General features: G+C 39.8%; 2 protein-coding genes and 1 pseudogene across 3 annotated transcripts; 1 reads left to right on the top strand and 2 right to left on the bottom strand.

The window, feature by feature from the left end:
• Positions 1-606: 606 nt before the first annotated feature.
• On the bottom strand, positions 607-2,617 carry LOC110047391 (uncharacterized; annotated as a pseudogene). Its single transcript, XR_016203423.1, has 2 exons — positions 2,557-2,617; positions 607-1,585 (listed from the first exon to the last, which is right to left on the bottom strand). The product of XR_016203423.1 is annotated as an uncharacterized LOC110047391 (transcript).
• A 6,652-nt stretch (positions 2,618-9,269) lies between these two features.
• On the bottom strand, positions 9,270-12,305 carry LOC110047342 (uncharacterized). Its single transcript, XM_020753084.2, has 2 exons — positions 12,182-12,305; positions 9,270-9,766 (listed from the first exon to the last, which is right to left on the bottom strand). Exons 1-2 carry the CDS (start codon positions 12,231-12,233, stop codon positions 9,432-9,434), a joined length of 387 nt encoding a protein of 128 aa, XP_020608743.2. The 5' UTR covers positions 12,234-12,305; the 3' UTR covers positions 9,270-9,431.
• Positions 12,306-19,219: 6,914 nt separating this feature from the next.
• LOC110047344 (sphingosine 1-phosphate receptor 1-like) lies at positions 19,220-22,888 on the top strand. Its single transcript, XM_089278269.1, has one exon. The coding sequence runs from the start codon at positions 19,465-19,467 to the stop codon at positions 20,449-20,451; it is 987 nt and encodes a 328-aa protein (XP_089134395.1). The 5' UTR covers positions 19,220-19,464; the 3' UTR covers positions 20,452-22,888.
• Positions 22,889-23,591: the final 703 nt, after the last annotated feature.

Here is a 23,591-nt window from a genome sequence, read left to right as displayed (position 1 = left end):
TTCAGGAATCACAAGGCAAAATGTCGCGGGCCCGTCAGCCGGTCCTAGCTCAAACTTAAACCCACAGTCTCTTCTCCAAAACCAATTTATTTCCTTGGCACAGCCGTACCAAAATTGCACCCAACATATTCAGATTGGAACAATGAACATTTATCACGGAAAGTATGAAGAACCGTCGCCATCAACCCGCAAACGCCGCCGAATAATCGAGAGCGATGATAGCGACTAAAAGCTGTAACTTATTTGATGAAATTAGCAAAGACAGTCTGAGTCCATTGCCTGTGAACGGGAAGACTATCATTTTTTTAAATGTAAACTGTCTTTTTGCTAATCATTGTTACCAATCTTTTTAAAACTAGATTATATTTGACATTTTATTGTAAACAAAAAGGAATTTTATTTGGCTCTTGTTTAGCTGTTCGTATTGTAGCAACAACTTTCCATACCATAGTTTCATGCTACATCTCTGTTAAACATTTTTTTCTTATTAAATGAATTTGTACGATTTGGCCTTGTGTATTGATAATAATGATAATCGCATGACTTTTGTCGGTCATATAGTTTATTTGTGTCCCTCGTAGCATCATTTGCGCCCTTGCACTTCGCGCTCGGGCGCAAATGATGCTACTCGGGCCACAAATAAACTATATGCCCTCCAAAAGTCATGTGATTGTCCTATTACCATATGACAACAACTTCGTAATTTCCTTAGCTTCACATGTCCTCTAAATTTCCAAGATGAACCTTGTACATCTTTAAAAACTTTTAACGATCACATAACTTAAACTGATTGCGTAGTTAATACAAAATAATCAAACCATTTTGCAATTAAGAACTATGAAACGGTCTCTGAACGGAAAATGTTTTTAAGAACTTTACCAGATAGTTCTATTTGCCTGCAAACTTTTGTAGTAAGGTCATAAGCGCCTGGGTTTGCTGCTGTTGCTGTTGCAATAAAGCCATATTCATATTTTGCAGCTCTTGCTGCTGCTCTTGCTGCAATCGAATGGCATTCCGCTGTTGCTCTACTCTTTCCTCATGTTCTTTAGCTCTTAAATTCAACTCAGCTTCTTTCGCCTCCTTCTCCATTTGTAGTTCTCTTTTCCTTAATTCCAGTTCTTCCAACCTTTGCCGAGATTCAGTGTCTGCTCCACTTGCTCTTTTCGTTTTCTTCTGTTTTGGCTGGCCATCTTGGCTTCTCTCTTGACTTTGTTTAAAGGTTTCCAAACTCACATTTCGCATTTCTTGTGCTTGAGAAGCTTCTTCTTGTGTTTTCTTCTTTTTGGAATCGTTTAGCCTATCTGCCTCATCATAAGGAGATTATTTCTTCCATCATCGCATCTTCTTCACTTGGCTCGGGAGATGTTCCGGACGCTTTTTCGTCGGAAACGTTCTTCCTGAAGCGGCTTTCAAGAAGCAGGTACCTGTCACGTACTGAACGTTGCGTTACACGAAAAACTGGGTCACTCGATCTTCCCAAGGTGACAAGCAAGATTTCCCCAAACTTCACCCCTCTCGACGGTGCCTTTTTTGTGCTGCTAAGGTTGAAATTGAAGAATCTCTTTGAGGAAGAATATGTCGTGAGCTTAAGGAAAGAGTATAAACCTTATGAGATTGATGGGAATTGGGACATTCCAGATTTGAACCTTTTGCCAGCGTTATGTAAGGCGGCATTTTCACAGGGGAATCAGTTTTTAAACAAATCAAAGGTACCACCACCAAACAAACTAGGCTGTCAGAATTTGGCCTGGGGGTGGGGAGAGGGGAGTTGTCCAATTAACTGAGAACAGTTCTTTTCGTATCACTTGGATACAAGAATAATTACTGCAAACAATAACTTCATTACATTGACCAAGAAAGGACAATCTAACCTAATGTACTGCCTGAAAATGGGGAAAAAATTATTGCTGTTGTGCACACAGTAAAACAAGATGCAAATTTACTTCCATAGTATTTGGAAACAAACTGATAAGGAATTACTATAGATCGGAAATTATACAGAATACTGTAGTATTCAGCAAAACTGCAAATACAACTGAAAAGCTATTTTTCCTTTTAACCTAATCTTGGAGGATTTGGCAAAATAATTTAGCAAGAGTCCTTTTTGAGCGTTTCAAGATAAAAAAAAAAAACCGGACCAAATTGTTCCCTACCTTTAACACTCGATGACTGCGTGAAACAAAAGCATTGCCAGGATAACACAAGGTTCATTTTGGTGATTAAGTTCGGTGTGTCACTGAGTAATATCAACTCGTCGTCAATTTTCTAGTTGTTTATTTGTGAATGAACTGGCTTGCGTTCAACACAACACACAAGTTTGACGGCTGAACTAAAAAAAAACTGAAAGAAAACACTGAAATAACTGAGAATCTGTTTTAATCTTACCACTGAACAAGACGGTAGACCGATGCAAATGAATTAAAGAGATTTTTACTTCTAGCGTAAAATTCAGCCAAGTGTTATCATGGCGAATATTTCGAAATCATTCGACGATACGCACTAAATTTCAGTTGCTGACCTACAGTAAAGTAAAATATAACTCAAATATCACATTACCTCGGTTCCTTAGCCATTCCCTTCGCTGGAATAGTGACTTGGCGAAACAGAGACTTGGCATTTTCACACAACGGCAAACCTCATTCACTGACGTCCGCGCCTTCCCTTGACAACGCCAACGTGACGTCAAACGCATGCGCAGTGGTGCGTTAAGAGAGCAGACGTAGCAGTCGCCGTTGTCGTCGTCATATCGTAAGGTCTCTATTTTCAAGATGGCGGCGATGTTACAAATCCCGCGGATCTTTCCCCATGTATCTTGCCTCGGAAGTGCAAAAGCGGTCCAATGCCCTCGTCCCGGGCCAAAAATTGGAGACAAAAATCGGCAAATCCCGCGCTATTCCCCCATATGTCCCTGGGGTCAACCCTCCGGGATGGCCGCTGATAAGTGCATAATGATTGCGCGACCTAAAAACAACATTACGCCCTTGTAATTGACTCTTTTTGGATCTACGGGTATGAACATTTATATGATACATTGCTAACCTTTGGACTCAATTATAAACTTAGAGGCAAAAATTTAGGTTACATAGGTGATATTCTAGAACCTATTTCTGGCTAATACTATAATCTAAAGGTATATAGGAAAATATGTAGAAATAATTAGAAACAATCTGGAGACGCAGTTTCAATTCCTTGCTGAACCACATTTTCACTCAATTCCTTAGTCAAATGAAACTAGCGCCCTATAACCCAATGCGACATTGTTGTGAATTTTTCAGTTGGGCTAGTGGATGTTTTTTTTTTTTTTTTTTTTTTTTTACGGGGGGGGGGGGGGTGGGGGGTGATAAATAATTACCGTAACTCTTTGAATAAGCGGCCGGGGCGCCTATATTTCAAATTTAGAAGAAGATGGGGTGTGCTTATTCGAGAGGGGAGGCTTATTAAATTTTTCCCCAAATCGTGGCTTGACATGATTATTTTTTTTAATACATCGTAATTTTTTCTCCAAACTTAACATGTTTGTCAAACTGAAAGAATGTGCAAGTCTAGTACAGCATACGCAGTTAACTAGTTCGCTCAACGTGTCCACATGTATTAATTATCAATGTCGATTTCTTCCTCATCCTCAGCAATATCAATGATTTGAAATTCATCGGCTGCATCATCTTCATCAGACTGTGTTAGTCTCTCTAAAGGATCTTCTCTCTTCATAATCTACGTGATTTAATCTCTTCAGCCGGTCTAGGCCTGCTGCGCAAGGTTGGCTTGGCTTTAGGCAATGAATTTCAGCATCTTCACTGCCATCCGTTGCAACGGTCAGTGCACAGCTCTTGAAGAAGTCGATCACAAGTTGCCTGTCAAAGCTATCCCAAGCTGCCAGAATCCAGTCCACCATCTTCTCTCTTGGGGGACCCCTCATATTGCCATTTACTGTGAACTCGTGAATGCCGCCCGCCATCCACTCGTCGTATTTTTCTCTGATGTACTTCTTGAAGGGTTTGTTCTATGAGACATCCGGTTCCTGTATGTATTTGGTGCAGCCACCAGGAATAATGACGGTGTCAACGCTGCTGATACGCAACTCCTCCCTGACAGTGTCAGCTAAATGACAACGAAACGCATCCCAAGCCAACAAGCGCTGTCCAGTAAATGACAATCTGCTCAACACATTTTGAACCCAGGATTTGGTCAGCTCTTCATTCATCCAAGCATTTGCTGATGATGCGATGTAACGCTTTCCTGTATATTTATCATTAAGGCGTTTTACTTTGCGCTTAGCACCAGCAAAAACTATCATCAGTTTCAGTTTGGTTCCATCGGCTTTTGCGGCAAGGCAAACTGATATTCAGACCTTTTCGTGCCCTGTGGTCTTCATTCTAATTGTTTGTGCTCCTGTTCTATCACCAGTTGTGTTAACATGTCCTGCCACACAGGGGTCTCATCCATTGCCATGATATCACTGTCTTGATAACCATGCTTCATTTTAAGCCTTCTTACATTCAAAATATAAAAGTGAAGAATGATCAACGCAGTAAATTTTCCAATTTAAACAATTGGAAAGAAGAAGCATCGGGAACGAGGTCAATTAACTGAGTTCATATCTTCTCGTGAGGAGTGAAATGATGTGAAGTGTATATATGAAATAATTCATATATGAACTGCGGTTGTAGATGAAAGTGAGGAATGGTTAAACCATTTCTAGCCATAAACTTTGCAAGCCAATTGTGACTGGCATTGAAGTCTTTACGCTCGCCGCTATTGGCACTTTTTTCTTCATGCATTGACGTCGCTTTCGCCATAATTAACTTTCTTGAGACTCTGAGGCCTTTCGATCCTCTCTCGTAAATCCACTCAAGTAATTTTCCCTCAAGATCTTCATCGAAGGGTTAACGACCACCTCCTTCAGTTCTTTTCCTCTCACTGCCATGTGTTTTCTTAAATTGTAGTTCAAGCTTTTCCTTCTGAGCCCGCCACTCTCAAATTCGCTTTGGGGCGACCTTAAATTTAGAAGCTGGGGGGAGGGGAGGGGTCGCTTATTCGAGGGGGTGCGCTTATTTTAAATTTTGGCGAATGGGGGGGGGGGGTACTTATTCAAGGGGAGGCGCTAATTCGAAGATTTACGGTAAGTTTTTTTAAACGACTGAAGTACTGTAAGAGAACAAATAATCATTTCAATTTTTAATTTATTGATTGTTTAACCTGGGAGAAAAGTTTGACTGTTGTGTAAGTACAGTTTGACTGTTGTGTAGTACATCCTAGTTGCAGCCTGCAAACTAAAAAGCTGATTTCCTTGCACCAAGTTTTTACATGAATTGTTAAGTTTCGATTTACCATTGTCTAACCTTATATTTCATCTAAAGTAACACCACTTCCAGTAATTATCTTTGCCAAAATGACTTGTTGCATTGTTCTCCTTATCCTTTTTAAACTGATCATGTAGCAATGCGTAACCATTTAAACACCCAAGTAAAACCTGCTCTATTGCAGGTCGCCAATTATACTACATCCTTTAATGTCTAATGTGAAGGCGTGGTGGCCTCATGGTTAGCTTCGACTCCTGTGGCCGGAGACATTGTGTTGAGTTCTTGGGAAAGACACTTAACTCTCACAGTGCCTCTCTCCACCCAGGAGTGTAAATGGGTACCGGCAAATTGAATGCTGGGGATAACCTTGGTATGGACTAGCATCCCATCCAGGGGGTGGTAGAAATACTCTTAGTCGCGTCATGCGTCGGAAACTGGGATAAGCTCTTGCCTGGTGGGCCACTTGGCTTGTACGCAGACTTTACATTTAACCTTTAACATCAGAGCAGTTATTTTAACCTTTGTCATCGCAATAGTGCAGCGCTCTGCTAAAAAAAAAAAAAACAATATTAACACTGTCATTTCACCCATATTATGTACACTCGAGAAACAAAATTTCAAATTGGTACACTGACGACTAGAAGTAGGCTGTATACAATGTATGTTCTGGTAAAAGATTTCAATAAATGAAAATCATATGTTTCTCAGTCTACCCCACAAATTTGTTTCTTGTGCTTCTCTTGCCCGGAGAAAAACTTTTCCAAGTCTAAAGCAATCAGTGGTGAGATTTCAATATTGCGGAAACTCTCAGGACTGCGGTTTGCCCGTACTTGGAAGGGGCGTGACTTCCTCAAGTCCTTGAACATGAGCTTTTCATCGTCATGGTAACTTCTACTCGAAATGAACCTGGGACTGAGGGTGAACTTTATTTAAATGATCAAACCTGGTTTTGATCTGTTGGACTCCAGGGGCTGCTTGGCAATGCTGTCACAATTGCATTTGTGGTCTTGTTCGTCCTCATTCCCTGGACAACACTTTTTGTGGTGCAGTTACAAATCTCCTTCGCTTTGTCGCCCTCAATGTTGTTTCCAATGCCCCCATTCCAGTTTACAAAACGTCCCCACGACAGGCGTTGAGCCAGCTCTTCAGAAGCCAATGCCTCTACTTGTGAAATGTGGGTGAACATTTCAATAGCATACTTTGAAAAGGAAGAAGCACTATGGAAGTATGACGGGAGTCGCTTTCTGTTGATGTTATGTCTATCTCCGTCTCCTTCTGCACAGTTTTCTTTAAGCTGCATTAGGAAATACCACTTGCAGGCCATAATATCTGGTAAGAAAATTCAGATGCATCATGTGTGTCTCGTATTTGCGACTCAACAAACTTCTTGATCTATAGTGAAAATCAATATGCAGATTTGTGATGAGCTCTATTTGATTTAAAACTCTAAAAAACATGCATGCATGCCATGATTATGATAGTGTTAACATGCACGTGGGTTAATAATGCATAATTCTCCATCTCCTTATAAATCACAAGGAGATGACTGATGTACAATCTGTAGTACAAAAGTGCCAGTTTAAGCAGATGGTTAATTCCTTTTCTGATTTTATTTGGTATAAATCGTCATTCCTGTTCTGTTTTCAAATAGGGAGAAACACCAAGTATTGAGAGCTTCTTTTAAAAAGCACCTGAAATAAGCCAATGTGATAAATTACCTTACTCTGTCAGGTCCATTTAGGTCCTCGTCTTTGTGCTCCCCATCAGGTGTTTCATGATTTATAATTATTTAGTGCGTACACAACGACTAGTAAAAAAATTCAGAGTTAAAAATGCACCTTGAGAAAATCGCAACCCGTTGCCCAAAGTCCGCTAAAATTAAGTATAGTGGATGCGATTTTTTGAATAAAAGTCTTGTCTTTTGTTTAGCCCAAAAGGTGAAAGGGAAAAATAACTGCGCACTCCAGTATGCTTCTTTCGTGATTAGTAAATTTTCAGTGTTTTCGGACGTGCTGGTTTGGGTTTGGTCAATACATTGAAATGTGAAGTCCGATAACACGTGTGGAGTTCGGTTGAAGTGTATGGCGACTTCGCAAGTTTTTGTTTATTTTTATGGAGGATTTGTGATTTCTAAATCTACCTTTAAATTCCGTTGTGGTCGAGCCGACATACTGGAGATTACATTTCTTGCAATGAACCAACTAGATCACATTCGATGAATTACACGAGAGTGTCTGCCGAACAAAATACGTTTTACCAGTTTGTTGCTAGAAAAAGTGTGGGAGTTGACAAAGAAGTTCCTACAAAGATCGCATCTGGTTTTATCACAAGTGAAACACCCCGCTGTTGGCACTGCAATTGACGGAGACGAGGTCTGTCTACACTTAGAAGGTGCCAAAATTTCTTTGAGGTTCTTAGACCTGCGAAACGATGAAAGGATAGAATTCGGTGGAAAAAGCTCCTTAAGTTTTGGGGACGAGAACAAAAGATGAAAATGCTTCTTAATTAACCATTAATAGACGGTAAATTAGGATTATACGTAAGAACAAAAGAAAAAATCTTTTTGGAATCCCTGACTTTGGCTTTAAGTAAGTCATTTCTTGGAGTACTCGCTGCTGTAGAAAATTTACTACTTTCACATCGCGTTTGAAATGCCAAGAAAAAGAGGGGCTACTCGTAAGTCACTCTACTTCCGGCTTTGGAAACCTGATCGGTCCCAAACTCGACGACTAAACCGAGGAAATTGAAAGATGCAGATCGATTCGAAACCGTCAAACAGCAATCATGGCCATTAGCAGTTCAAAAGTACGTTTGGCAGACTTGAATCGCAGGGCTGTTTAAGGCACTGATTGCTAAAGCCTTGTGTTGCTCATTCAACGGAGACTTATTGGAAAGACGTGCTAGAGTGCCAGAAAATACTGAAACAATACCGGAGAAATTTGGGTTAGTAAACCATTTTTCAATAACCAATAAACCCTTGCGAAGAGAAAAAGAGTAAGTTGCCGTATGTGGTGGGTGATAGCTTCTAGTAAGACGTCACCTTGAATCAAAGGCCGAGACTACTACCGACGTTTATTTTCCTTACTAATAGTACTTCATGCGAAAAGCGACAGGAGTGAGATGCACCTCTGGTTTCCTGATGACCACACATCCGTTTCTCCTCTCGCATTATAATTTTTGGCTCCTCGCTTGGCGAATTTCAAGAAAAGTGCGGGGACTAGTCGTCCATCGAACGCTACTTTGTGGGGAAAATCTACGCTAGGTATTCGTCCGTTATACCACTTAAATTTAATATCTTGCTGTTAATCTCTGCTGTCCAATCGTACTTTCCATGATCGCCATTGCACTTTACCTGAGATTCTACTTTTGCAATCACGAATCTCAAGAAGCAAAGGGACTGTGCAATACTTACCTGGAAAGGGGAGGGGGGGGGGGGGGGGGCGCTGGGAAATGGGTGAAATATGCCCCAAAACTAAGTCATACCTCACTCCAATAAAGCAAAAATTAATTCCAACCCTCCCTCACATCATGATAGTATTAAGGCCAACCCCTCCCCACCCCACCCCTTGCGTTGAAAAAAGTCTCCTCCCAATGATTCCCTCATACCTAGTTTACTTGTTGGAGTTCTTCCTCCGGTACCAACATCACTTCAAATGACTCTTCGACGTATGTCGAAGAGTCATTTGAAGAGTCATCAGAATCACTGGACTGTGAGCCTGTGATATTAAATTTTACATCCAACCCCCCCCCCCTCTCTCTCTTTCTTGCTGTTATTTTCTCCTATGCCCCCCCCTCTAATTTTCCGATCCTTCCCCCCCAGGTAATTATTGCACAGTCCCTAATTTCGTCGGTTGTGATACTGACAACGAGCAAAAGCCCTCTTTTGCCCTCTTTTTGTGTTACGTTTAGTTTTAAAAAACCTGTAAACTGATCTATTTGGGTCTAAAGAATTTCAATAATTTCTAACCCTGAGGTGCAACTTCCATTTTATTAGTAGCTTTTACAAGTTAAAGAACAAAATATCTACTGCTAGAGAACATGTATTCAAGTCCTCGGACAAGGACCCGCCCTTTAGCTTATTTCTTGTGCCTAGAGCTTATCCGGAGTCGACACCAGTCCTAGCTTCACTTTCTACCCCATTAGTGCTGGGCCCAGAACGGCGCACATGCTTATCAACACAGCGCTGAAAGTAACAGTCGAGCCTGCGTTACACTCATCAGACTCGCAGCAGCCGACGGCGCAATCTCCAGAAATTTCATCGCAGGTCTTTTTTTCTACGTCACAGGTGTTTTGGGTGGCGCATGCGTTCACAACCGCTGTCTTGTCATCTTTCTTGATCCATTTCCTCAAGCAGCGATCAAATACCTCGGGACATTCCATCACGTTTTTCTTCTTGTCTGCCTGTAGCTTATCTTTTGCACAGTAATTCTCTGTGCCGAGACACTTGTAGCACCTGATGCCATGCGCTAGAGGAAAGGTAAAAGTAAAAGTCACTCGCCTTGATCTTTTCTTCGTTATCTACCTGCCAGGAAATTCCCGGGGCGCTTTCCATTCGATGAAAAATTCTGGTTTGAATTTTCTGAAATTTTCCAGTGACTAATGCAACAGCAATTTTCCGAATTTCCAGTAAAGAGCCAACCTCGCGAGGTATACCCAAATTTTCAGAAATTTCTTTCCGGGAATTTCCGTAGCATTTGATTTTCCTGACGGAATTTTCGTTTGCATGGTTCGCTTTTCGACGATTAAAGAATTTCCAGATTTTCTGAAATTGCTCGGAATTTTGGTTGAATAGAAAGCACCCCAGATTTCACTAGAGAGGAAAAGGTAACTTTGCAGATCGTATTTCACCCAGGTTTTTGAAAGAGTGGTGTTTAATGTTATCTGATCATGCGGCGATTCTTTTGCTTAGGTACAGTCAACTCTGGTTACAGCGGACACCCTCGAGACCGACTTTAAGAGATGGTATGTTTTCTATTGGAGGGGGGTTGGGGGGGTGGGCGGGGGCGTCGGAGGGGAGGGTCATCAGTAAAATTTGGGGAAGGCCAAACCTTTTTTTCTCCTCACAGCCGGGGGAGGGTCACACTTTTTTCAGCAAGGAAAGAAGTACTCCATGTTGTTTCTGTTAACTGAGTCGACTCTTTTATTTGCTAAAAATTATGCACAGTCTATGGGAAACTAAAACTTGCATTTGCAAGCAAAGCTACCAAGCAAGAGCACTCCAAATTATCTACAGGTGTTGAAAAATTTTATTTAAATTATTTAAAAACTATCCTCTCCCAACTAACTCTCTCAACCCGTGTCCGCTTTCATCCATATTTTTCATCCATATTTTGACGGTGGTAATGTTGCCTCACAAGGTTCTAGTATAACATCAGTCTCCGTTAACGATTCGTCTTTAAGCTACTCGAGCTTGAACCAACAATTCGATCTACCGCATAACTTTGCGAGTCAGAGGGCTGCCGAGGTTGTTGACACTCCATAGAATTGTACAGCAAGCTGCCAATGTGTGCCAGCCCCCGTCACTGGTACGTCAAGATAATTAATTGCAGCTTCAATCTCTACATACACAGACTGATTGCATTGATTAAAAATTCTTTGTTTGAGAAAATGTTTTTCATCATTTTCCTAGCATTAGCAATTTGTTATTTGTTTTCAGTATCTTAAAGGACCCTTGTCAGACTCTGCCATTTTCGATGCCATCGAAATTATTGATATTGCATGGTGAAGCGAAATCGTATTGATTTACGGTAAGTTGTTTCCCTGAAAGTATGTTTAATTATCGTTAGTAGTTTCACAGTGTTTTCCTTCGTTTCGACATGCTTCGAATGAAATACGATGGCCAAACTCTCGAAAAACAAAGGTATGGCTCACGAGCGCCATAGATTTCATTCTGACATAACTTTGACTTGATTTCGCCAAAATACGATGTTATGCAATAAATATGCTGCGAAATTACCATACGAAATTGCCATTCGAAATTAAATGCTAACATGTCAAGCAAGCCAAAGAAAACTCCCATTTCCTTTACCCGCTCCATCAGACACGTCACTAAACTGTCGATAAACTGCACTCTGTTAATTAATCTGCGAACATTACACGTTAGAATCTTGTGTTGAGAAATTACATTGGGCAATGTCAGCCTGTCCCTTCTTTACATGTAATTCATTTGGTTTGGAATATATAATATTTATCTGCGCGTTAAAATAAAGAAACCCTACTCCCTTATTAGTTTGTGTGCATCAAAGCGAATTTTTATTAATAGTCTCGCGAAATATCACGTTCTATCCCTTCTGACCCAACGAGAATATTCGGTGGATTTTAAAATTACATATTAGAATAAAAGACAACTTTGGGTTCATCACATTCAGTCAGAGTTGATTGATATGCTGCTTCTACTCCTCTCCTGTTTTGTAAGTTCGGTTATGATCGGGTGTCTTACGTTCCGTCCACATTACGCCGGAGCAATTTAAAGGCGCAACAATCGCCCGTCATTGTGGATTTGCGTTTGAGGAACAATCGGTTAGGAAAATCACATGATTATCCTAAGGCCATCGTTTTTAGAAAGCTCCATTTTAAAAATATTTTGCTTTCAAATTACTCCGGTTTATGAAGAGTATTTTCGAAAAGCTCCGTTTTCGTGAAGGATTAGTGTGGACGGAAGTCCAAACCGTAGAAATGAGGTGCGTCCTCTAATATCTCCGATGTAGTGATTATCAGCCACCACGTATGGTTTCGCTTTCATCGAGACGCGAAATCGACTTTGTTCCCTTTTGTTCGATAGGTGACTCCCGCCACAAACAAACGCGTATATTTTTGCACCCTTTTTAAGAAGAATTGGTGGTCAAAAACAAACAAACAAACAAACAAACCTGTGAACTTACCAGCCACGAAAATCGCGGAGAAAACAACAAAAGTCAGCGCCAAACCCTTCATTTCAATGCTTCTTTTAAACAGCAGAATCCAGTGAGAAGAGTGAGAACAACTTGAACCAACCGGGAGCTATTCTTTGGCTCTAACTAAAGGGCGTTGATTATGATACTGTGAATGTTAGCCAATAGAATGCCACTCGTAAAAAAGGCTAGCCAATCACTGAGCACATGACCTCGATCCAAAAGGGAGTCAAATGTACATGAATAGAAATAACCACTTATATTGTCAAAGGCACATTAGACAGATGATTGCCAACCCTGCAATTTTCTCTCCTTCTGTAATTACGGTTATCATAACCTGCAATTAAGCTGAACACAATTTTTCGCACTCTTGTATTCTCTTTACGGTTTCGCACAAAAAACCTGAGGCGTTGGCTTTCTACCGACAGGTAAAAAAGGAAGGTAAATACGGAGTGCGGCAAAAGTTATCGTATGTTACAATTATCAAGGTGTTTGTTTTTACAGGTTGCAGTTACATGAAAGTTGTTTTTCCTATATCTGTTTTTGTTTTTTTTTTTGTTTTTTTTTTTTGTATAATGTTGTTTAGGATCGTAAGTAATCCATTTTATAATATAAATAGCACCCTACGCGCGCTCTGATTGGTCAAAAACCCATGTTTTATCGGAGTTTGAAACCTAGAAAAAGCGTGTTTTATTGTTTTCGCCACATTGCCTCTAGTCAACATTTTTGTTAGAGATGGCGAAAAACATTTTCTTTGAAGGAATTTGTGATGGAGTTCTCTGCGAAGAAGCAGAAAGTTTAACAAATAAAGAAGAAGAAGAAGCGAAAACAGTTGAGAAGTCGCGTTTCGTCGAGCTATCAGAGAACGTGTACAATCTACATCAAAAAGAAAATGAAGAAGCCTAAGCCGTGTGTTACACTATGATAAAACACTCCGTTTCGTTGAGTTGCCGACAATATTTTTTTCCATTGAGCTTGATGTTGAGTTAATGGTAAAGTTATGTTAATCTTTCTAATTAGTAAGCAAATTCATGTAATTTTATTTAAGACTAAGCCAACATAATGCAACACTTCTTTACAACACAATGAGTATTGTAAGCTTTTCTGAAAAATACTGAAACGTCCAGAGAATAAAAGTCAAGAAAACCATGTTTTGACACCTGCGTTTCAGGTGTATCGACAGATGTAATATTATCTTGAAACAAATTATAGAACTACTACAGATTTTGTGCTAGAAATTTCTAGTCTTTATGCCACTCCTTCTATAAACTTGATGTTTTCGCTAAAACACTTTTTAAGCAGTCAAACATACTGGAATATACCCCCAAATGTTACCACCACCATCCCCCCGAAAGGAAGCCTTCCAACTCTCCGTTTCAGTAGGCCCTAAAGAATTGTGACGTTCATTCACGGACTGAAGAAATTACCTTTTTCATGTTTTGCATCACTACGTTTCGAGAGCTTACCAACCAAAATCTTTGTATACACCTAAGATTTTTCATACCCAACTCCCCATTCTCATATAACCAAACATTTTCTGACAATACCCCGCTTCTCCCTGTCCTTGCCTAAAATCAGCACAGTTACCCATAAAGTGAGGTGCTTGGAAGCTCAATAAACATACTCGGAGCTGATAAGCTCTAAGAGAACAATAACAATGCTTAAAACCTGACAATAAATATATTACTATACAATCAGGGGGGCAATAAAATACTTGACTGTGCAAATGAATATATGAAAGATCATACATTTGAACCGCGGAGGAAGATATGAAGAAATTGATGATCGTCGCAGTTATATAAACAACTAAGTAGTTGTGAATTTAAAGCCTGGAAAAAAAAAAAAAAAAAAAAAAAAAAAAAAAATCAGGCCTGAACGGGATTCGAACCCATGACCTTTGCGATACCGCTGCAGTGCTCTACCAACTGAGCTATCAAGTCGAACCGTGAAATTTTTTCAGGCTTTAATTTCACAGCTGCTTAATTTGTGTATAACTGCGATGATCATCTGTTTCTCAATAAAATATTTGACTGTGTCACATACGACCAAGGACCCAGCAAGGGTAGGAAGGGGTGGAGAGAATATTTTTTGTAGCAAGCTACAGTGAAAAAAACTAAGTTTTGAAGCACATGGCAAGGATGAACCTGCAGGATCACTATGGTGGCGCCGTGTGCATGAAAGCAGCATATGATCGTCCAACTGTGACGGATGTTCTTTGCACGTGAGAAAAATTAAGTTTCAGCGTGATAGCCAAGCTTTGCCCAGATAGTATGTCACACAGTGTGATATGTCTTGGTTGTCACACTAACTTAAATTTATAAGGATTATTACGTGTGCTGACAGTATTAGACTTTGTCATTCTATCCATCCATTATATCCATGTAAAACTTTAGCGATAAACAAGTGCTGGAAGTCGGCGTGCAACGCACTCTTATCATCTTTGATTGCTACCAGTTTATTTTTATAGAAGTATATCAATTTTCAGATAAACAATTCAAGCCTGTAAGTTACATTCGCAATCACGAGGACAATTGGCATTGCATGCACGCGTGACGTACGGGCAATTTTTTTCGAGGGGGGAGGGGGGGGGGGTTAACACTTTCCCAAAAATTTTCGCAAGTTGCCCAGATTTTTACAAAATAAGCGAGCACAAACGAGGGTCATGGGAATCACTAATATAGGCCTTCACATGGAGTGCAAATAATCTTACATTTGAATCCACAGTGAGAATGTTCTTGTATATGAATCTATCGTATAGATCACGTTACAAGTAGACCACGTTAAAAGAAAGAACTGTCTCCGCCATTTCGACGGCCGAAAATATCAATAATACGAGACACGTAAAATTGAGAGTGTTTAAGAAAATAACGCCTCGCACTGCTTTTGAGTATTGAGTCTCACTTTATTGAATATTGATTACCATTACTGTTATCTTCTGTTTTTGAATAACCCAGTAATTTCTCGAAAAAAATGGAACCCTTTGCCCAAATTTCTCTTGTTGCCCATGCAAAAAAACTGACTTACCCATTTTTTTTATGGGGGTGGGTGAGGGGGCTGCAGCGCCCCCCCCCCCCAGCCTGTACGTCTATGGTTCACACTTATGACAACGAACCCGTCCTAATTAAATATTAAATGTGATGCTTGCAAATTAGATCTGTTTACCGCTCGATTACAACTTTTTTCAGTAAATAAAACGTTATTGGTAGACAATTTTCTATAAACTACAAAACTGTTTTCTATTAATTTCAGATAATTTAAACTTTAATTACCACAAATACAGATTAAATTATTTCTTGTCGCTTCAAAAATCGAACTGTTCCCACATCTAACCTTTCACAAACAGCGACTGCACTGCGAACAGTTGCTTCTTCTGGTTTTTCCAGTAAATACACCTATTCTTTTACTGCTATTTTACCGAAAGCTACTTCATAGAACTCTTTTCTCTCAATTCAAGATAAAGCACTTTAAATTTTATCGCGCGGTTTTGAGCTTCCCTATAAGCTTCTTGAAGACATGATTGATCATCGCAGTTCTACACACAACTTTTAAAGCAGCTCAGTCACGGTATTTTGAGTTATTTTGGCCACATACAAAATTAATACAGTTTAATAAGATAGAAAAGCACCAAAGAGATATTGATAAACCCGTAAAGGAACAAGGATGGCTAAGGATGTAGAAGATTAACACGGATTACAAACGACGAATCTGAAATATTGAGGCTAAACTTTTCAATACGGGCAAACCGTGACTGAGCTCCTTAAAGATTTAAGCCTGAAAACATTCAGGCTTGAACTGGATTCCAACCCATGACCTCAAGCTTAAATTTGTATAACTGCGATGAATAATCAAGTGTTCATATCTTTCTCTGCAGTTCAGATATATGATCTTTCATATATATTTACATGTTTTCTGCAACATGTACGGGTATATTGCGAACTCACGAAGTGACCAGCTCCCAGTTGGTTTGGTAGCTCAGTTGGTAGAGCACTGCACCGATATCGCAGAATGCCATGGGTTCGAATCCCCGGCGGTTTAAGCCTGTTAATTTTTTTTAAGCCTAAATTAAATAACTGCGATGATCAATTATGCCTTCACGTCTTTCTCCGTAGTTCAAATACTGATGATCTTTCATATACTTCTTGTTCTTAATAGTCACGCGTTAATCTTAAGACTGATTTGTGTCAAAGGCCAAATGTACGAGAAAGATACGAAGTAACGGCAAATCAGTTGATGAACAGCTGGGTCTTCGCATGACATATGTATGGCGTGATTACAAAGGCATACAGACTGAGAGTCACATAATTTTTTCCTTGAAAAAATTTACTTGTTTAGCGTACGTAAGCTCCTCTTCAAAATATTTGTTCTGGGACCCTCATGTCAGTTGGAATGGATACTTTCCGCAAGTATATTTGATTGTAATTTACGATTTAACGGGATCTGTTCAATGATTTTGCAGTATTTTGACATTGATCATATTGAAAATGCTAGCAGAGGTACCCGGTAGATAGTACAATCATTCCTTACTCATGCAGTATGGTTTTACTCTGTTTAATAAGTCTTTCGGAGAGAGTTAGTTATCAGACTTTCGTAGGAAACTAAGAGGGGAATTGAGAAAAAAACTGGACGCTCCAAGAGCGTTTACTCGGGCTTCGCAATATCAAATCGTGCTTTACAAGTATTGAACACAATAAAAAACAAATGTAAGCTTGAAGAGAATGAGGACATTTACAGTGTAACACAGCAGTTAGGCATAGATGTTTGCTATTCAAGTTACTTCGTTGAGTATCCTCTTCATCCAATTGCTTGTTGTTTCCGTCAGTTCTGTTCACGAAGATTCTTTGAACTTTGCTACTTTGCCTAGCTTTCAAGCTATAGGGGGCCGTATAGGATTCGTGGATGGACCTGTACCGGAAACGCTCGACATGAAACGAGCGTACATGGCAAGATTCTAGACTGCGAGCAGTCTCTCTTTTGCTCGAAAATCCGTGGGGAAGAACGCCACACAAGTGACCAGTTGTGAGTGTGCGAGCGTGATTTGCGAAGCGCCTCGCGGCATCGCCGCTCGCCTCTCGGTTCTCACACGTTCACTTGTTTTGCGTTCTTCCCCGCGGATTTTCGAGGAAGAGAGAGACTGCTCGCAGTCTACCGTGATTCTTTCCAAAGTTTTCTTCATAAAACAAAGTCACTGTTTCTCAAGCTTTAATAATTCTCACCCCAGGGTGGGTAGGGTTTTTGAGGTTTTCGATCCTGACTGTAAAGAATCATTTTTGCTCCTGTTGGCATTGTGTTCTCGGCGTGATCCTTAGATGGGGTGCCTAAAATTGTATCAGCTAAAATTGCGCTGCGTAAATGCGTAAATTTCCAGCTAAACGAGAAAGATATGAAGCTGACCGGTTCACGCTATTCTTAGTTTTTGATTTTCCTTGGAATAGGTTGTCATTTTTCGAGTTTGGGCCTTAAATAGGGTGTCAATTTTCATACTCAAATACGGTCAGGGTTTAAGACCCTTCGCGGCTTACACCTATCCGAAATTTACAGAAGTACACCTCCCCCCTCTCGGCCAGTGTAGTCATTAAGAAGTTGGATAAACTACCAAACAGTCATAGGCGAAGAATTCTCCAATCTGTACACCAAAAAAAATAAAATAAACAAAAAATAAAAGCAAAATTAATAGTGTCGGCAATAAAGTGTCGCTAAGTTCTAGGGCAAACTTTGTACTCACCCAACAGCTAGATAATATACCAAATCTCTAAGAAGATAGCTTTTGCCATTGGTGCAACTAAACGAATTCGGTATCTCACACCATTTAATGTTTTAATTAAAGTTTATAATAGCCTTGTTCAACCACATTTTGATTATTTAGTGTGGGATAACTGTAACAAGGGTCTTTCTGAAAAACTGCAAAGGCTTCAAAATCGCACAGGTCGCACCCTAATGTCTGCAAGCTATTATGGTAATTTGGATGATTTGTTCCGGGCACTAGGGTGGTGAAGACTCTACTGTCAAAGATTGGAACAGAAGTCTACCCTAATGTATAAAACATTGAATGGTATGACACCTGATTATCTGAGATCAAGATTCGTATATCGTTGCAACGTAAATGCTTATCGTTTAAGGAATACCGAAAACAAATCAGTTCTTCCACAACCTCGAACTGGTTATCTTTAGAGAAGTTTTTCGTACAGCGGAGCTCAGTTGTGGAACAACTCACCCATAGACCTAAGACAAGCATCTTCACTTACCGATTTCAAATCTAAGTCGCCACACTTTAAAGTAATATCTTAATTTTAACTAAAGGACACAGGCGAATAAAATTGTATGCACTGTTCAGGACAGCGAGGTCAAAAAACCACACTCTGTCCCCGTATAGGCCAAATAAGGGAGTGCCCCCATAAGTTTTCCTAGCAGCAAAATATCAATGACATAAATTGTTCTTAACGGATCATGAGACTTAATATATAGATTTAGCCAAGCCTAAAGCGGAGCTCCCATAACATACTAATCATGCGCACACTAATAAGCATTTCACCAAACCGAAGAAATTAAAGCAAAACAAGGCAGGCGCAAAACACTACGCGTGAGCGTCAAATATAAGGAGTTTTAAAAACCACAACGGCGACGCCGAGGGCAACTTCGTTTAAAAGAGTGACTTTATATTTTACCTACGAATTTCACGATACTCTTAAGTCATTTACTTTGTTTATCACTGTCAAAACTATTACGAAATTGTGATAAATTTGAAACAAAACTTTAAAAAATTAGCCTTCGTGGTTCACGCTCACCAGACAACACAGCATTTTGGCATTTTACGTTGTTGTTTTGCAGAGGACGGCAAAAAAATGTACCATGAATTATAACGCGCGTGCACAGCCATTGTACTGCTCATTAAATCTTTTGATCAGTGACGTTGCCGTTGCCGTCGTGCTTTTCTTAAGCTCCCTTATTATATTGCTTGTGTTTGTAGCCGATATAACGCGCTCTGATTGGCCAATTGTAGAAGATTATTCTCCCGTAATGCCCACGGGCCGATTACGAGCTCGCAAAACCAAAGCAAAAAGCCATATAATAAACAATTTATTAATCGAGAGTGAGGTCTTTACGGGAATATCTCAAGCCTCGGCCTTGCCGTATTGACCGAGCGATATACCGCAAGGTCTCGGTTTGAGATTTTCCCATAAAGAACTCGCTCTCGGTTAATAAGTAGTTATTATTTATATCTCCGCTCGCGCTCTTCGGGCGCTGCAGCCCCGATAAAAATTGCGAGACTAAAAATTATGGTGCCTTGGTCTGTTTACTGCACGCAAAGAAAAACACGTGTTTTAATACTCCTGCAGGCTCTCAAACTTCAAGCTTATTCTTGTTTTCTGATGTTTGATTTTTCAGACCAAGTTTCCATAGCTGATGTCGCATTCCTCCTGCCGCTCTCTGTGCTGACCGTGGTGTCAAACTCCTTGGTTATAGTAACAATATGGAAAGATCCATTGGACAACCTCAAAGCAATTCCAAACTATTTGATCTTAAACCTCGCCGTTAGTGACTTGTTGGTGGGTATTCCGGGCGAGTTACTTATCGCTCTTCAATATTGGTTTCCATACGAAAGCATCTTGCGCGCCTCGGACATGGCAGTGAATCTTGTTTTTAGTTCCTCAGGTCTGACAATCTTGGGCCTTGCAGTTGAACGACTGATTGTGATTTCTTTCCCGTTAAAGAGTGCAGATTATTTGACGTACACTAGTCTAACACTTGGAATTTTGTGCATCTGGCTCTTCGCTGGGTTGATGACATTCCTTCCCGAGCTGCAGTGGGATTCAATTTTCAGAAACAGAGTAGTCATTACAGATGTTGTCTGCATCCCGTCGTTCTTCATAATATGCTCCTGTTACGCAAGAATGTTCTTTCTGGTGAGAAAAGGTTGTTATCGAAATTTAACGACTGAAGCCGGTTTTGAAGAGCGACAAAGTTTAACAGAAAATGCTCGAGAGATGGAAAAGATAAAAAGAAGAGAGAGGAGCGTTATGCGTTGTGTTGCCATCCTGATTGGGTTATTGATGGTATGTTGGACACCTTACAAGGTGTTGGTAAACATGGTTCAATTTTGTGGAAAACGCTGTGTTATTACTGACGAATTTGAATTCATAGCACATAGTTTAAGTTTTCTGTATTCGCTGATCAATCCGATTGTTTATGCGCTGTGCACGAGAAAGTTTCGACGGGCACTTTGGAAGATAATCTGTACGTGTAAATGTGTGCGGCCAAGATAAGCTTTTAAAAGGGAGCTTAAGCAACAATAGCTTGCGAGCAGGCTCTCATCGTCGTTGGCACGAGCAAAGCTGTCGGCGAGCGAAGCTAGGCCCCTCACCGGCTTGCTTCGCTCGCGACTTTGTTCCCGCCGCAAAACACGAGGGCCTTCTCGCAGGCTAAAGCAACGACGACGACGGCGCGAGGTCAAAAATGAATTTATATTTTACCAGCGAAATTCGTAATTTTCTAGATCTGGCTCTAAAGACGTGCTCAGGCAAAATAGGGAGTTTACGAAACCAGGACGCGACGCCGAGGACAACGTCGGTCAAAAAATGATTTTATATTTTACCTAAGAATCTCGAGATACTCTAAAATCATTTTCCTTTGTTTCTCAGTGTCAAAACTATCACGAAACTGAATCTGGGACAAGGCGAAACATTTGAAATAAAAATAAAAAATTAGCCGTAGTGGTTCACGTTCTAAGGACAACGCAGACTTTGGTCATTTTACGTTGTTGTTTTGCAGAGGACGGTAAAGAAATGTACCAAGAATTATAACGCACGTGCACAGCTATTTTTCTGCTCATTAAACCTTTTGTTTAATGACGGTCGCGTTGCCGTTGCCGTCGTGGTTTTCTTAAAGTCCCTAATATGTAATGACAGCGTTCAATTCCAAATGGAAATACAAAAAATTAGCCGTCGTCGTTCGCGTTCCTCAGACTTCGCAGAACTTGGTCATTTCACGTTCTTGTTTTGCACAGGACGGCAAAAAAATGTACAAAGAATTACAACGCACGCGCACGGCCATTATTTTGCTCATTAAACTTTTTGTTTAGTGACGTTCTCGTTGGTGTCGTTGTCGTCGTGGTTTCCTTAAGCTCCCTAATTGTCTAAAAGTGTGAGTGAGTGACTGAATGAATAGCTGTGGTTGGCTTATATGTAATAAAACTGCATTCTGTCCACTTTGGGAACAATACGCAATTTGCATGATGGCGTCATTTGACTACAACTACCAGAATCCTTCAGTTTTTCTGTTTCTTATGCTAATTAGGGCAATTGTTATTTAAAGCCCGCCGGGGATTCAAAATTTAAATACAAAGAAAAAACGAAGTTGTAGTGAAATGACGACAACGTGCAAATCTGCTATTGGATAAAAAAAAAATTTCAAGGACAGCCAAAATTGGACGAGGCCGTTACCCGAGTCCAGTTTCGCTGGGAGAGGAATTTTTTGGAAACTATTTCCAAATTGGACAAGCATGTAGACCTTTGACGTATAATTATGTTGCATAGGAAACTATCCAAATAACGTGTCAAGGTAATTCCATCGACATAAAACTGACTATAGATTTTCTTTCAAACTTGACCTGTTGGCCTGCTTATATCAAGGGAACTTAGATTTTGAAATAAAAGGGGGGTCTCGGTATTCGTTTAGGGGCATGAGGACCTTCAATTAACGTCTATAATTGCTCAAATTATCTGCTTTCAGAAACGTGTTGAAGAAAACTTTGGAAAATTAGCTTTTACTCCGACACACTCTCCACTCTTTTGGTATTTGACTTCTTTAGTCCTCACTGAGCTTTCCAGTAATAACTATATAACTATATAACTACTGCGAGGAGTTCACTTATCACGTTCCTTTTAACGGGGCAGTCACATAATCCATCAAATCACTGTCAATCTGCCGTTTTCCTGATTCTAGGCCAACGTAATGACATGCGCACATCGCGTTAAGTACTATTGCGATTGCCCGCAAAACTACGTAGCATATATTTTCCTTCAAAGCCATAGACAGTAACTAAAAGATTTTCTACTCAGATTTTAACCAACTATTCTTAGGTGATAAAATTGATTATAGCGTTCTGTGGAAAAATTACTGAAAAGCATAAGCTTTCGTCGACTGTCTTCGACGGATAAAAAAGAAAAATTGGTGATAAAGTAAAATGTTAAAAATTTGAATATAGAGAGTAATTCGCATAAATTAAAATTACACGTATAAAAAATGCTTGGAAGAATGCTTAGAGTGCTAAAATTTAGTGTATGTTTAAAAGAATGTTATATTGTCTCGTGAGTGAGCACAAGTCGTTATCAGCCTCAACAGTTTTGGCCGTGTGCCATGATTCAACTGTCTTTCTGGTGCGATTGTTTCCTTTGTCGATGATTGTAGAGTTGTCAAAGTCAATAACTGTACAGTTTGCTGAATTGACCAATCACAGCACAGATAATAACTGAGAGATACAATAAATGTATATGTTGTTATTGTTGTAACCAAATCTTCCCTTTCAGTTTTTAATATTTTTTATTGCTAACACTAATTTGCATGTTTTTAAAATGTTTATCACCGCTGTTTGTGTTATATTTCTAATTTGAAATAGTTTATCAAGGTTTATACCAGCTGTATTTATATTTAAATTCAGCTGATGAACTGTTTGCAGTATAAATAAAGTATTCATCATCATCATCATCATCCTCATCCTCATCCTCATCATCATCATTATCACCATTATTATTATTATCGTTACCCCGCACCCTTTGACCGAATATTTACTCCGTTATCACTGCATTTCTTACTACCAATCTCTGGGATGCTGGACAACCAACTGCTGAAGTCACGCTTTATTGTTCTTTGCCTCCTAATTTTGTGACAATAAAGAATGTTTGAAAAAATAGAAAAACGATCTCTGGTTAAAAATTTGTTTAAAACGAGCTTTCGACTACCAGTCTGTAGTCTTTAACGAGTAATAGATAGAAAGCGCAAACGTTAAAATATATACTAAGAAAAGTGTGAAAAAACAAAATTATAATTAAAACAATAGAAATGCTTGTGTGCGAGTAAAAAATGCTAATTTCAGGCTCAAAATAAAATTGAATATTGTCTTGGTAATATTGTTTTCAGCTTCTCGTCATGTTGGGTTTGACAGGCCCGCAAATAAGCCCCAAATGGGGCATTCCCGAGTTACCTTGTGCCTCTGTTTCAAAACAAGTCTTCGTGCAATACCTTTCATATTGAAATGAGTTTGATTTGCTAGAAACTGAACCTGTAGGCGGACCACATTTTCCTATGAATGGTTTCGCACGAAGACTCGAATTGACAGCCGAAAAAAGAACGCATGATCACGGGTTAGTTTTGACACAGAGGCAAAAGCCAACACGGAAATGGCCTA

The sequence above is a fragment of the Orbicella faveolata genome, unplaced genomic scaffold, assembly GCF_042242905.1.
Source record: "Orbicella faveolata isolate gen_17 unplaced genomic scaffold, um_ofav_v1 contig_46, whole genome shotgun sequence".
Lineage (NCBI taxonomy): Eukaryota > Metazoa > Cnidaria > Anthozoa > Scleractinia > Merulinidae > Orbicella > Orbicella faveolata.
Note: the sequence above shows the minus strand (reverse complement) of the source record. Positions and strands in the feature narration are given on the sequence as shown.